Source organism: Balaenoptera borealis, assembly GCF_965194805.1.
Source record: "Balaenoptera borealis genome assembly, chromosome: 15".
NCBI classification, from domain to species: Eukaryota; Metazoa; Chordata; class Mammalia; order Artiodactyla; family Balaenopteridae; genus Balaenoptera; species Balaenoptera borealis.
In genome coordinates, this window is record NC_138871.1 from 36380921 (window position 1) to 36396208 (window position 15288).

Below are 15288 nucleotides of genomic sequence, written 5' to 3' on the forward strand. Positions count from 1 at the left end.
GAGAATGAGCATGCCCCATACCTCCCCCTCTGGGTCAGGGTGGAACTTGGACAGGGAGGGCTCTAGTGACCTTGCAGGACAGCAGAACTTAACTAGCTGTGATGCAGGATTAAAGTGGGGATTCCTAGGGAATTCCCTGGCGGTCCAGTGGTTAGGACTCTGCGCTTTCACTGCCAAGGGCCCGAGTTCAGTCCCTGGTCGGGGAACTAAGGTCCCACAAGCCGTGTGGCGTGGCCAAAAATAATAATAAAGTGGGGATTCCTAAAACGTTTTCTAGTTATCTTCACTCCCAGATTCTGAGCCCAGTACATAGTAAAGGAGGAAAACCTATTCACGCTCCACAGTATAAGCAGGAACCCCTGCTTTCCGCCCAGTTAGTTTCTAGATGAAGGTTACATCCCCAGTCATTGCAAGGCAAGCACCCACCACCTTCCAGGTACCATGTTATATATTGGGGTTCCATTCCGAAAACTCATTACATGCCATTTTAAAACTGCATAAATTGATCACAAAGATAAAACACATAAAAGCTCTGCTGTATCCTCTGGGGGAATGACTCGGCATGGGCAAGATGCAGCATCTCAGAAATGCAGGGACACTATGAAGATTGGATGAAGAGCCTGCTTTCTCCTCTGGGTGAATCTGGTCCCTGGCAGAGGGCCTTGGTGTCATGCATTCAAAGTTATGGTGTCAGTACCTGTTCGAGCTACATGATTCTCTTACTAGCAGATACGGGAGTAGGGCGGTTTCCAAGACGACTCTCCATCAAGTGTACTTCATGGCTGATTTCATGGATGTTAAGTTAACCGTGGGGAAGCCTTTTTCTTGAGTGATCTTAGCCCACTTTTTAGCTCCCCCAACTCTGATATCATGCAAGCCAGTTCTCTTTAAGAAGCAAACACTTAATGTTCAGAAAAGTCCTTCTCTGCTTCCTAGTGGCTGCTCATTAGCATTTGAGAGGAGAGCCAGGTGCCTTCCCCAGAATTGGCTCCTGCGGGGTCTCGCATCTCTAGATGCTTTTCCTATCACTGTTGCCTGTAATGGCCTAACCATACAAACAATACAAATTTTGTTTGACAGTAAGCGGGCAGAGCTAGTGTTCTACCTGTAGGGGCTTGTACAGAGCTGAAAACCACGTTTCCACCATGCATAAAAAAAACTCCATTATGTACAGCTTTCCTTTCCAAACTTTATAAAGTTTGGATTATATAAATTTCTAAAACCAGGGCAGCCTACTTTAAGAAAATCCTTAAGTAGTTGATACCTAATAAACCTCAAGAAACCACCACCCTTTTAAATAGAATATGACCAATTTCTTTGGCTTCTCAACTCATTTGATTCTGCCGAAATATTTTGTTGATCCTTTTTAAAAAGATGACAAGACACATATATTTCACACACATATGTTTTATACATACATGTAATACTTTATATATACATAACAATTCGATTAAATCAAAGAGCTTTTCTAAATCTATAGGCACAAGGAAGACTGGGGGTGGGCCGGGGGTGTGATTACAGTGAAGAGTGGCCCTCGTCCCCCTGGAGGACGTGGTGTTATATTTGGCTCAGCAGGCGGCTCGGGGTTGTGCTGGGACCAAGAGGGAGCCTGAGAGGCGGCGATCTGGGCTAATCCCTCTCAAGGTCTGGTGAAGTGGAGAAGGATGGAAAAGAGGGCTGGGAGGAAGTGAACGTAATGTTTAGCATAATGGAGAGATAAAGGAGCCCTGTAATCAGATAAGGGCTGGCGGAGGAGGGGGCCGAGGAAGTATTTATGGGGGATGTCAAAGTTCCAGGCTCTGTCTCTGAAGCCAGTGGGGGAGGGGGGAGGCGCAGAGCACCAGTTTCCAGATGGCAGATGGACTGCTTCTCTACAGGTGTGCCTGAAATGTAGGCTCAGACCTGTTCTTTATAAATCTGCCTTGCATTAATCATTGCTGGAGGTCCGTTTTGGATTTTCTCCTGCTGCCCAAGGCCCGACAAGCCTCCCTGCCACTCTGTTCTCTGACAGCTGAAATAGGCAGGCAGTCAGGAAACTCAGTCCTCAGTGGCCAGGGAGACTTGTCTTTAAAGGACCTGCTTTTGTAATTAAAGTCAGCCTTTCAGCAAAAATAATTACGATGGCTACAGTTGACCAGACTTCTTTGTATCAGGCACTGGACCTCAGTTACTGCTTTTAACCGTCAGGATATCCCAGCACGGTATACTCTTCTTCGTTTTTTTGCAAATGAGGAAACTGAAGCTGAAAAAGAGGCTTCTTCAGCTACTGAGAAGGTCAAGGCAGTGCTGACCTGTCTGGCTTTGAACATTCTTTACAGACACAATGCTGCCTCGTCACTGTTTCCTACAATCCCTTTGTTTACTTCTGTAACGGGGCCCAGACAGGGCCTGCTTTGAATCTGGGGAGAACAGCTTAGCACATAAAGGCCTGAGATCCAAAACTACTTGTGCCACCTTGGAATCAGCACCCCAAAACAAAAATCTAGCTTTAAAATTGTTCTTTCTCTCCCTCCCCATCCTGCCATGGGATGTCACCGACCTCTGTTGCATGTTGAGTGATTGCAGGACAGCAAGTCCTGTTTTTACAAATAAGGCTCCATGTGGGGAGTGCAAAGCTTTGTCCTTCAAGGAACCACGTTTGGCCAGATCCCTAGCCCAATTTGAAAAAGCCAGTTTTACTCGAAATGCACATAAAGAATATAGTGGTGTTCAGGTGGTGGTCAAGCACCATTTGTAATGACATTGATTCTTAGGGTCAGTTTAACTCAAGTTCAGACACTAGGGAGGGCTCCATTCAGTTTGTGTTTGGACCCACGCCTGGAACTTCACCAGGTCCTAATCAGTTACACCAGTTTAACAGTTGAAACTTTCAGAAGCATGAGGTGATTGTTGTTGTTGACAATAGCGTTTTGGGGGAATTTTCTAAAGCGTACCTGCAGCATTTTTCTTGTGCACATGAAGAAATGCATCTGCTTTAGCCTTTCCTGCTTCATCCCGCACCCCACAGACAAACCCCACATCTGGCTTAAACATGTTGTTTTATTCTTTCTAGAAAGAGTGAGGGAAGGTGGGAAGGGAGATTTTTCCTTCTTCATACCTTTTTGGTAGTAGAGTTCATCGTCCTTTCTGTTCTGGGCGGGGTGAGTGCCTGAATAACGTAAATACACCACGGATAGGAAGCAGTTGGCCTGCGGCCATGCAGCTGGATTATGCAGACACCCTTCGCAGCTTTTAGTGCAACACTTTACCCCCTGCCGTGTTTTCAATAGTCACTTGCCTCAGTTAATGCTGGCTATTGGGGTTGCTGCCAGAGGAGATGGGGGGCTTCTTTTCCCCACCCTCAACACCAGGTCCTAATCAGTTACACCAGGTTAACGGTTGAACTGGTGTTCAGCCGTTAAACTGGTGTAACCATAGAGCAGTGCAGAGAAATCTGTGCCCTCGGGAACGGGCATTGAAGGAATGGGGCAGGAAAAGAGGATGCTGCAGGCCACAAGCAAAGGCCAAAATTAACAGCCCCCGTAGTCTGGAAGCCAGGGGCTGGGGTATTTGTTTGAATCTCTAATAAATGAATACTTTTTGGAAATAAGTTTATGGCACCAACATAAGTAATGCAAACTTCCCTTTTTCGTGTTTACTTAATCCCTTCAAAGGAAGGGAGAATGGGCTTCCCTGGTGGCGCAGTGGTTGAGAGTCTGCCTGCTAATGCAGGGGACACGGGTTCGGGCCCTGGTCTGGGAAGATCCCACGTGCCGCGGAGCAACTGGGCCCATGAGCCACAATTGCTGAGCCTGCGCATCTGGAGCCTGTGCTCCGCAATAAGAGAGGCCACGATAATGAGAGGCCCACGCACCGCGTTGAAGAGTGGCCCCCACTTGCCACAACTAGAGAAAGCCCTCTCACAGAAACTAAGACCCAACACAGCCATTAATAAATAAATAAACAAACAAACAAATAAATAAATAAATTAAAAAAAAAAAAAAGGAAGGGAGAAAAGCACACAGCCGCAACAAAAAAAAGTAAAGGCATGTTTTAGCAAGAGGCGTGTAGAGTTTCAGTTATTCACCTTGGCCATTTCCTGTTGGGATGAACCCACGGTACATTCACAGATGATTTGAGAAAGCTGTGTTTCATACTAGAGAATTACACATCCTGGGAACCCTTAGTTTTTCTAGAATAAATGGGGAATGTGAGGGGAGTATATTCTCAAATTGTGTATATGTAACTAAACAAATATTATAAAATGTTCTTAATCTCTCTGATCTAAAGGAATATGCATGTTGAATCCTGAGGTGAATGGATTAATGATAGAAACCATGTGACTTTTTAAATTCAATTTTCCTATTAATGAAAAGGAAATCTTTAGCCTATCCCAGTTAAGCTGTTGTGGCTCATAAGCAAATGAGTATTGAACACTTTATATTTTCTCAGAGATTTTCTTAGCTTTAAAACCTGTTTACAAATATTGTCTATTTAACCCATTCATTCCACAACCTACTACATGAAAGACATCACTCTAGGTTCTAAGGATATAGCAGTAAACAAAAAGGGCAAAGTCCCTGTTCTCATGGAGTTTACATTCTGGTTGGGAAAAGTGGGCAAACAGGGCAGATGTTGATTTAGTAGCATGTAGAGAGAGAAAGCATGGTGAGAAGATTTAAGAGGGATGGTGGGTGCTGCTTTATATAAAATGGATGGAGAAATCTCTAATGAAATAACCCTGGACAGAGACCCGAATGAATTAAGGAAATGAGCCTAGTTGGTGTGTGGAAAGAAGAGTGGGAAATGGGGTTTGAAGCAAAGGAAATAGTGAGTGCAAAGGCCCTGAGGTAGGGTGCTTAATGCGGAGGACCATCAAGGATGATGGGACTGAAGTGGGATGGGCAAGGAGGAAAGTAAGATATGCACTAGATTTTGACTCTTACTCGGAGTAATATAAGAAGCTTTTGGAGAGTTTGAATAGAATGTCTTAGTCTGACTCACCTTTCAACTTTCTTAGAAATTTGGGCAGGTATGGGAAGTAAGGAGGCCAGTTAGGAGGCTGTTGCAATCGTCAGAGAAGTGTTCTGGATATATTTCAAAGGAAGAGCCAGTTGAGAATCACGAGTTCAGTCTTAAACATGTTAACTGAGGTGCCTACTAGATGCCAAAGCAGAGAAATCACATAGGCAGTTGGTTTTACTGATCTGAAGCTTAGGGAAGAGGTCTGGTTATGGAAATGTGAATTGGGACACTGTTAGCACATGGAAAATATTTAAGTGCAGTCGTTGGCCCTGGCTTAGATCATGGATCGTTTAGGCACAGTTAAAGGAGGGGAGGCAGCAAATACTGGTACCAAGTAGTAGGCGTGCTAGTGGGCGCCGGTGCAAGGTCTCTTCTGAGTGTGTCTATTTTCTCAGTGAAATTAAAGCATGCTCATCCATCATCTGAGAGGGAGGGGGCAGGAGGACATATGAAACAGTCTTCTTGGGGATGGATCAGGGAAATGTAGCAGGATGCTGGGTAGACCCACTTGAGTTTAGTGGTTAGGACTTCAAACGTAGACCTCCGAGCATGGTAGAGTGGGGTCTTTCCCTCTGACCATGTGCAGCAGCCTGAGTGAGGGCATGGAGTTAAGTAGATGGTAGGATTTCACCAGGGTTTGGAGTTTGACTGGGCAACTTCAGTAAGGAAAGAGAAGGCAAGCATGTTTAGGTTTTCTGCAAGAGTATCATGATAGACCATGGAACTTAAGTTGGGTAGAGAATCAAGTGAGACCATGAGGGTGTGGAGAACAGGGCACAATAGATTGTTGGCCCTGGTGAGGTGAAGAATTATTGGAATCTAGAGTGTGAGCTGCACTGTAAGGAGATGGTGGCTGGAGAGCGGGATGCTTAAGACTGACAAGGTCAAGAGAGTGACCTAGGCCTGGGTGGCTGAGACAAGGACATTGAAGGAGAAGAGTTCCAGAAACTGAGAGGTCAAAGTATTGGAAGGATCCTCTGGGTGAATGATGAAACTACGAAGAATCATGCCAGGGGTCATGGTGAAGAGATGGAGGGACAGTAAGCCCACTTGCTAACCTCTTCAAGGGATGAGGAGAGGTGACCAGAGGTCTGAGGAAGGGGGCACGGTCAGACTTGTGAGCTTCAGAGGAACTGGAGAGAGTGCCGATAGCCTGCAGTAGAGGTGGGTACCCTACCCCCCATCTAGGCTGAGCGGGGGAGGGGTGCAGGAGACAGAAGGCAGCCACACGGGTGGGCCACGTGACTCAGCCAGAGCGTGTTTTCATTTAGGTTAAGAAAGCGAACGGAACTTACAAGAGGTACCTGGAGTAGTCAAATTCATAGAGACCGGGAGTAGGGTGGGGAGTTAGTGTTGAAGGGTACAGCGTTTCAGTTTGGGAAGATGAAAAAAGTTCTGGAAACGGATGGTTGATGTTCTGGTGATGGTCGCAGAACAGTGTGAATGTACTTGATGCCACGGAATGGTACACTTAAAATGGCTACAATAAATGTTCCATTATGTGTATTTTACCACAATAAAAGCAAGTGTGAAAGGAAGGGTTTAGGAAGTAAAGGGGGATGTTGGCCCTTGAGTCCCAGGGGCACAGTGGGAGGGGAGCTGGGTCACAGTAGTGGGTGAGCTGCAGGGGGTGGTAGGGAACCTGGGTGGCTTTGCCTTTGGGGGTGAGTGAGGTGAAGGATGTGGGGCAGAGGGACAGTCTGAGTGGTGTTTGGCAGATCGCAGGTTGCTCGGCTAGGCTCTGAGCACTGTGCCTGGGGTGCGAAGAAAGAGAGGGTTCTATGTTACTCTGCATCTTTGTTTCCCTAGAATCTGGTACAGCGCCTGGCATGTAGAAGATGGGGATGTATGTTTGAAGGATTAAAAAAAGCAATGTTGTTCCAAGAAAGAAAACAGCAAGTGAGAATTTAATGGCCTTGCCGAAAATCCAAATAAGTTTCGGAAAAGTGCTGAAGAATGAAAAGAAGCTAGAGTTGGTCTCTGGAGGAGAAAGAGGATTTTTGGCCAATGTGCAAAAGAACTTATTGCGAAATCAAAGTTTAGACTGGAAAAAATAAAATCATAAACAGAAGGCTACACATGTGTAAAGGGTATTTGAACTGAAATATAAACGATCGCACGGTGAATTTGTGATTTAGGAGTGGACTATCTGTCTACTTAACGCTAAATGAGAAGATTATTAGCCTTATAAAATGTTAAGCCTTGGTCATTCATTATAAACCAAGTTTTAAGGGTTGAAACCATAATGTCCTCTTAAGTTAATAGACTCGTCTTTCCGAACTTAGAGATACCAAACTGTAGATAGAAGTTCATTAGTTTTATTATTAACACGTCCACCTAGAAACTGGAGAATGTTATGCTTGCATACATCCTCAAAGATTCACAAATATTTTTTAATGACTGGGCGTCTTTTTTTTTTTTTTTAACGTACTTGTATACTGAGTTTAAGAGTTGGGGTTTTTCCCTGAACATTGATACAGGCTATCTTTTAAGGTTGCTGCCAGGCGTAGATTTTCTTTTGATGAGTCCCAAAAAATGCTGGCTGTGGTCCCCTTGCACTGTGAAACGTGTCCTCCAGCTCCAGACCATTGTCATGCCCCATTCTTCTTGTTGTCGTTTTAGTGACAGCTATATTGTGCGCGTCAAGGCTGTGGTTATGACCAGAGATGACTCCAGCGGGGGATGGTTCCCACAGGAAGGAGGCGGGATCAGTCGCGTGGGGGTCTGTAAGGTCATGCACCCCGAAGGCAATGGACGAAGCGGCTTTCTCATCCATGGTGAACGACAGAAAGACAAACTGGTAATGGCAGACGTGCAACGCGTGGGTTAAATTAGCAACGACTGATTTCTTGACATTAAATCATAGCCCTTTTCCTGTAGGTATTTTTTTCCTTCTTTCTCTGACTTCAGACTCTTGCAAAAGCTTCCAAAGTTAGAACTCACGGGGCTGGCACCAAATTGCAAAACCTAACCTTGGCTTTTCAGTGAAGTCACTTTTTACTACACACCGTATAACTCAGATGCTTACAAGTCGTGCATTTGGCTGTCTTATTTGCGTCTTGATTAATTAAGCTGTCTTTCTGTCACTGTAACAAGATGTTCAAAACGAAAGTATGTTCTTTATTATGAATCACGTCGTAGTGAGCTGTGAAGTCAGAGTTTTTTTAAACATTGGGTTTATTCATGGAGCACGCCATCAAGGTTTGGATGGTGAGAGATAGAATGCAAAGAGGAAGTGTCGTCTGACGTCTTGTTACTTCTAAATAAATGTTTATCTCAAAAATACTGCAGCTTCTATTTCATAAGCTAATGAATAAAACATGTTTGGGAAAAGAAAGTAACAAAAAGCAGCGGCATTACACTCCTGTAATAATTCTACATGCTTAAAAATAGGCACTTTGGAGAGTAATCATTATCTCACAAAGATGGGGGCGTTGATAGTTTATAACATAGTTTCATGGAGGGACTGGATGTCCAGTTCTGTGTTATGAAGGAATCTATGATACGAAGGAAAATTGTCTATTTTTAATTGGTGGCCTTGAATCTGGGAGAACATGCTCCTATCTGTATTCGATCCTGGAATGTATACTCCAAAGCCAACCATTGATTCAAAACGTGCAGGATCATGCAGGATCTCAACAGAGAGAATACAAAGACACCACAGGAATAAGTCAGTGGTACATTTGAGACCCTTGACAGCGGCATGTGTTGAGTTTTATGTGCTGAGTATACAAACTTAATCTTCTTCTGCAACCACTTCTTAATGTTTATAAAGATTACAAAATAAGGCAGAACAACTTCTAAATGTTATATATGGATTAACAGAAATGGTATTTTCCCACTTGATTCATTTCTGAAAATGAAATGAATGAAAATTTAAAGGGAGAATATAGCTCATTTTAAGAAACATGGCCATTCAAGAAATTCCTTACATAATAGTCAAATAATTAAAACATTGTTGTTTATAAGATATTCACAATAAAGGCAATGTAACCACACTAACAAGAAAAAGTAAAATAAGTACCTTTTATCCAGCGTTTACCTAAGGGCTGAGTACAATGCTGGCCCTTTAATTAAGGTGTATCATTGTATCCTTACAGTAGCCTGTATAGCTATAACTGAAGAAACTAAGATTCAGAAAGACTCCTTGTTCTGGATGACCCATCTTGGGGGCCGGGAACCAGTATTTGATACCCTGTCACTCTGACCCCAAACTGAGCCAAAGTCGCATGTGCATAACTACCTCTAGCCCTTTGATATAGCTTTTTTCCCCTTTGTGCATATTTTTATTTTTACCTAGCTGTAATCAGAGCTCGTAAACAGTTTTATATCTGTGTGTGTGGTGTGGTTTTGTTTTGTTATGTTTTTTTGGGCCACATGGCATGTGGGATCTTAGTTCCCCGACCAGGGATCAAACCCTTGCCTCCTGCAGTGGAAGCGTGGAGTCTTAACCACTGGACCACCAGGGAAGTCCCTAAAGTTTTATATCTCATAAGATATTCTCATAAGAAATTTTCCATGTTGCTGGTATCAGGTTGTTGTTTATTTGAGGATCTCCTTAGTGTCCAATGTTAAGATTCCTTCCCTTCCCACTACCCCCAGTATTATCTACCTGCATTTTCCACACTTATTATTTACTTGGAATAATTTGAGGGGTCAAATTTTTATGACTTTTGATACTTGTACAAAGAGCTGCTACCAGCATATATGAGAATTTTCTTTAACACACTGAGGGTCACATATTTTAAATCTTTACCAATTTGATTAGAGTAACAGTGGTATCTTGTTGATTAATAATGAGATCAAATGTTTTTCTGTTTGTTAAACAGTCTTAACTGTGAATTATCTGTCAATGTCCTTTGCATATTTACCTTTTGGGGCCTGATTTTTCTCCTTGATATGTATGCCCTCCAAGTATAATAAAGATACTCATCTTCATCTGCATATTTGCACATATTTTTATAATCTATTGCTTGCCTTTTTGATTTTAGTTGGGGTGTTTTTCCTACAAAAATTTTGCTAGAAAAATTTTTTTCACTTTTTCCCTTTTTATTTTTATTGTTACTACTTTTGTGTTAGTAAATTATTGTACCTGAATGGTTATATCTTTTTAGGTCTATTTTTTCCTGGTATTTCTGTGGTTTGTCATAGAATATGTCAACCTGAAATAGCCTTTAGATTGTCTAATTCAGCCCCTTCATTTTATAGATACGTTTATAAACTTGTATCGTACCACCGACTTGACCATAGTAATTGTGAACTTCTACAATTTTGTTTGATGCCCTTTATGTAAATAACCTCAGTTAAATTCCTGCAACATTCTGAAGGAGGAGGATACTATGGATATAATCTACACTTTGTAATGGGGAACCTCAATTCTCCAAGAAGTGATGCATTTCCTCAGTCTGGGGCACAGAGTCATTAGCAGAGCCAGTCCTGGGAACCATTTCATTGTGAAGCCAAAACCTGGTCCCTTCATACCAGCTCTGCATGGGAATAGGACAGTCCTGGCTGTGGACCAGCTTCTGTTGTGTGTTGCTATTGCACAAGGATTGTGTGCCTCATCCCCTCCCCTGTCATGTTTCTCCATCACCCTCTCCCTCCTCTTGTCCCCCTTACATTCTGTGACTCTACACTTCTGGACTTTTATATATTATATCCACTAGTAGTTAAATCACACACCCATACACCCAGATGTGCTTCTGCATCTTTCCATCCCTCACTGTGCCTGTTTCACACTCTGGTAAATCCTGGACTCCTAACACACCACCCCACACACACTTTTGGCAATATGGTGACTCCTCCTTTGGCCTCCAAGCTTACGTAATGCAGCATTTCTGCCCACTGGAGGGTATGAATCCTCCTGGAAGCTGTGCAAATGGGGTGGGGTTGTTGAAGGACACCCCTCCCCCTCAGTGGTGGAATGGGGAGGAGAGGGTGGAGATCATTTGGGGAATACAGAGAATGGATGGTATCAGAGTTCCCAGTATTCCAGCCGGGACAACAACTGTTGTCAGTAGTTTTTCCAATGGAGTGCAGTTCTAGAATTCAGCACATTGGTTTTTGTTGTTGTTACTTGACTTCTGTGTTGACGCCTGTGAACTTAACTTCCATTGTTTCTACGGGAAAAGTCTGTGTTCCAAATATCCATTCACAAAGTCGTTATTTGGATAATTTTTTGTGAGTTGGAGACAATCAAGTTTTCCTGAGAAATTATATGTCAACTAAAAATTTCTGAGTTGAATCTTATTTTAGATGGATTAGAGGATTTTACTTCTGAAATGAATCCTGTGAGAAACTACCTTATGAAGGTGAATCACAAAATCTAAAAGGTTTGATCGTTCCAGTGCAGGTCTGTGAGCACTCCCACACACATTTGGTGGTAGTTACAGCTGGCAAAGCTCTTTGAAAGGCAATTTGGCAGGATATTAATTTTAAATGTGTATTCCTTTTTACTTTGGCAGTTCCACATCTAAACCCTATCCTATGGAAATAGACTGCAGAGCTTTATGGATAGCTACAGTTATCGGAGAGTTTTGGTCTCAGAATCCCTTTACACTCTAAAAATGTATCGAGGACCCCAAAACGCTTTTATCTTGTAGCTTATAGCTACAAATATTTACCATACTAGAAATTAAAACTCAAATTGTTAAAAAATCTTAATTAAACAGTAGTGTTAGCTTAAATGACATTCTTTACAGGCAAGAATAGGCAAATAACTATATAACTATTTTCCAGGAAAAAAATGATTAGAAGAATAGCATTGCTTTGCATTTTTGCAGATCTCTTTAATATCTGACTTAATAGGAAATAGCTGGATTCTGATGTCTACTCTTGCTTTCAATCTGTGGCCATATGTTTTGATTGACGAATATGAAGAAAATCCAGCCTCACACAGATATGTAGTTGGAAAACAGAGAAATATTTTAATAGCCTTTTCAGACCATCGTAGATATACTTCTTTGATGCTACACCAAAACTCGGCTTGTAGTAGTTTCTTAAATGTGGACTCTGAAGCCATATCAATGACCTTTTTATACTCTATTACATTAAAATCCACTGGTTTATCTTTCTCTTTGCGTGGATCTTTTACTCATTCCTGATTTTGTAATGTCATGCATTGGTCATTTGGAAAATAATCGTTTACTGAGTTAAACAGATCTTCCAAATGTTGATACATTTAATTCTACAATATCAAAAATCACATTTCTTAATATCACCACTGATCTCATTAGAAAAGTCTTAAGTATTGGGAAGCTGTCCAAAATTCTAATTTTCACTTGAAAGTTGAAATTTTATTATTGGCAACAAATATCTCCTTGTTTTCCTTGAGGTGACAGGCTCGCTGTGTTCATCTTCAAGAAAACCTCTGCCAGGTACCCAAGTCTGAATAACCGTAGTTCACCTGAAGGCTGTTCTTTCAGGTAAACCTGGTGATCCATGAGGAAAGTAGTTAGTTCAACTCACAACTGCAGCAATTACACACGTTTTTCCTTGAGACAATCGTCATTCTTCCCCACGCAGTACAAGTAAAAAGGCTGTGAGAGATACTCTTCCCTTTTCTAACTACGCATTTGTGCAAAGCCAGAGTTTATTCCCATACTTCAGCCAAAGCAACGTATTACAGCAGATCAAATGCAGAAGCAGATATGAGAATCCAATTATGTGTACTTCCCATTTCATCACACGAGATGAAAGATGTGTATTCACAGGTCAAGATATAATAATTTTTAACTGCTTCATCAAGGACAATCCTACATAAGACTGGCCTTTTTTACTTTGACCATGTGACAGTGGTGAATCCGGTGACTTTGGTACTGTTTGGTGCCACTGCCTGGCCTTGATTCATGCCTCAGCACAGCAGTTTTACCCACCATTCCTTTTGCACCATTAGCAGAACTGGCAACACAATGGAAAAGCAAAAATGTCTTAATATATGAAAATAGTTTTGCCATCCCGGACCCCCTGAAAGGACCTGGGGGTGCAGAGGGAAGGCTCCCAAGAGACCAAACTTTGAGAACATGTTCAAGGATGTTCATTCTAGCATTAGACTATGTAAAAGCGACCAATTAGAAATGACTTAAATGCCCATTAGTGTGGAGAATGGCTGAATAATTTTAATATATCCATACTGAGGAATATTATTTATGCAGCCACTAAACAGAATCCTTTTTACCTTCCTATATCTCCGAGACATGTTTTTGGGGAAAAGGCAAGTTGAAGACCAATTTATAGGTTTGGCTACATTTAAACAGACTCACACACATAAACTTACATGCATATGTAAAGAAGCTGCAGGAAGGGAACTGGAGTTGTGTCCACCATACCGACAGTGGGCAGTTCTGGAGAGGGAGAGGTGTTGAGGGTAGGGAGGGTGAGATGGGCAAGAATGGAACCTTCTTGGACTCACCTAAATTACTTAAATCTTCTACAATATGGATTTCTTGTATCAATTTTTTTGAAACCTCCAACAAGAATATATAATCACTTTTTTTTCTCCCCACGCATCTCATTTAAAAAGCTATTTTTAAAAGCCTTTCTCAACTTTTAAGTCAATGCCTAAACTTCATTTTAGAAGATTGATACCTATTATGCCAAAACTTCACTAGAGGGGTTATACCTGTTAGGAAGATGAAAGCATTTGAACGTTTTCATTTTTGTCATTAAACTTAGATAGGTAATGATGTAATTTTGTTTAAGAGAACAAAGAAATGGTATCTGGCCTCCTCCCCCTCACATAATTTAGGTGGCTGAACTTTACTTTTCCAAGAACTTATTACACTTCTCTAGGAAGATGTACCTTTGGAATAATCTTAAACTCAGAAAATGTCAACCAAAGACAATTTTTTTCACCCAAAAAATATGGAGAAAACCAGAAGTCTTTGTTTTTACAAAAAAGGTTATTTTGAGACTTTGCATTGAGACTATTAAATTCTAAAATAGATAACATTTGTTAGTTAAAGCCTTGGTTATTTGGATTTCCCCAATTTGGAATGGGGCTGGGCTGACATTTAATCATTGTGCTATTCTTAGGGGAAAATGGCCATAGTAAGCAATTTAATCATAAATAGAACTGTGCGAGGGGACTGTTGTCTTCTTTCAATACAGTGGAATAAAGTTAACTGCTTGGGACTGCTATTTGATATGCCAATTAGACTATTATTCTCATCTATTAAGTTAGGGAACATTTATTAGGCAATGCTTAATTTCTGTTTGCTTAGATGTATTCTTGAAAGTTGTACTCATTTAAAGATATTCTCTCTAATTGGAATTTTTATTAATTTAGGCAGGCCTTTATTCTTTCACTTGGTTAAAAATTAATAAGATCTCATTTTGTTAAATGTAGAACTTTGCCAGAACAAGATCAAAGCTAGTAAAACTTAGCAAAATCATTTTGATATATATATAATGAAACCATAGAAATAAATATTGTCAATATTTTGGAGCTTTCTATGAATAAAGACTGGAGTTTACATTCACATGATTGCAATGCCTCTTTTATTCTATAATCTTAAACTCTGGGATCTTTACCAGCAATAGCACTCTACACACAGAGGGAGTTATTTTATAAAACATCTTGATCTTTTACAGTCTAGTTAGGAGAACAAGACTAATGCACACAAAACTGTTAGAGAATAATATGAGACCAAGTACTAAATTGTGAAGGTGACAAAAACTGAAGTAAATAAAAGAGTAAAACATAATGCAATATACTGGGAAGCGTGTATGACCCTGTTAGGTTTCTTACTGTTTGGTGTTTTCAAAGCATGTTCATATGCACGTTCATTGATAACGTTGGTGTTACTTCCGCTTTAGAGATAAAAAGGTCAAAGGTCTAAGACAATCTGCTCAAAGTCGTAGCTTAGTAAAAAGGCAGTTCTGAGACGAGAGTGCTAGAAATTTGGAGATTGTTCTAATAATCCAGATAAAAGTTTAGAGACCTAGATCTAGGTAGAGACCTAGATCACGGTAGTAGCAATTGAAACAGGGTTGATACAAAAGATGTTGAAGGAAAAATGAAATGGACTTGGTGAATAATAATACAGGGGATAGAGAAAGCCGAAGAGACAAAAGAAAACCACGGAGATTTGAGCCAGAGAGAATGAACAGAGAGGGGTTGGCATTGCTAGATAAGGGGAAGTTACTAGGGGCAGAATTTTCAGAGCAAGTTAGTTATTTTCTCAGCTTGTTGAATTTGAGGTCACTGAGAGACACCCATTAGGACAGGAGAAGGAAGATTGAGACCCCTGATGTAGAAGCAGTCAACCTGGAACAGAGCAAAGC

At 41.3% G+C, this 15288-nt stretch overlaps 1 protein-coding gene across 1 annotated transcript in view; it reads left to right on the plus strand.

Moving 5' to 3' along the window:
• The window catches only part of SPRED2 (sprouty related EVH1 domain containing 2), a 121133-nt gene that overhangs the window by 81893 nt on the left and 23952 nt on the right, over window positions 1–15288 (plus strand). The window contains exon 3 of the mRNA XM_082356492.1: window positions 7627–7804. Within this exon, the coding sequence (XP_082212618.1) occupies window positions 7627–7804 (178 nt within the window). The remainder of the gene's footprint in view (window positions 1–7626; window positions 7805–15288) is intronic.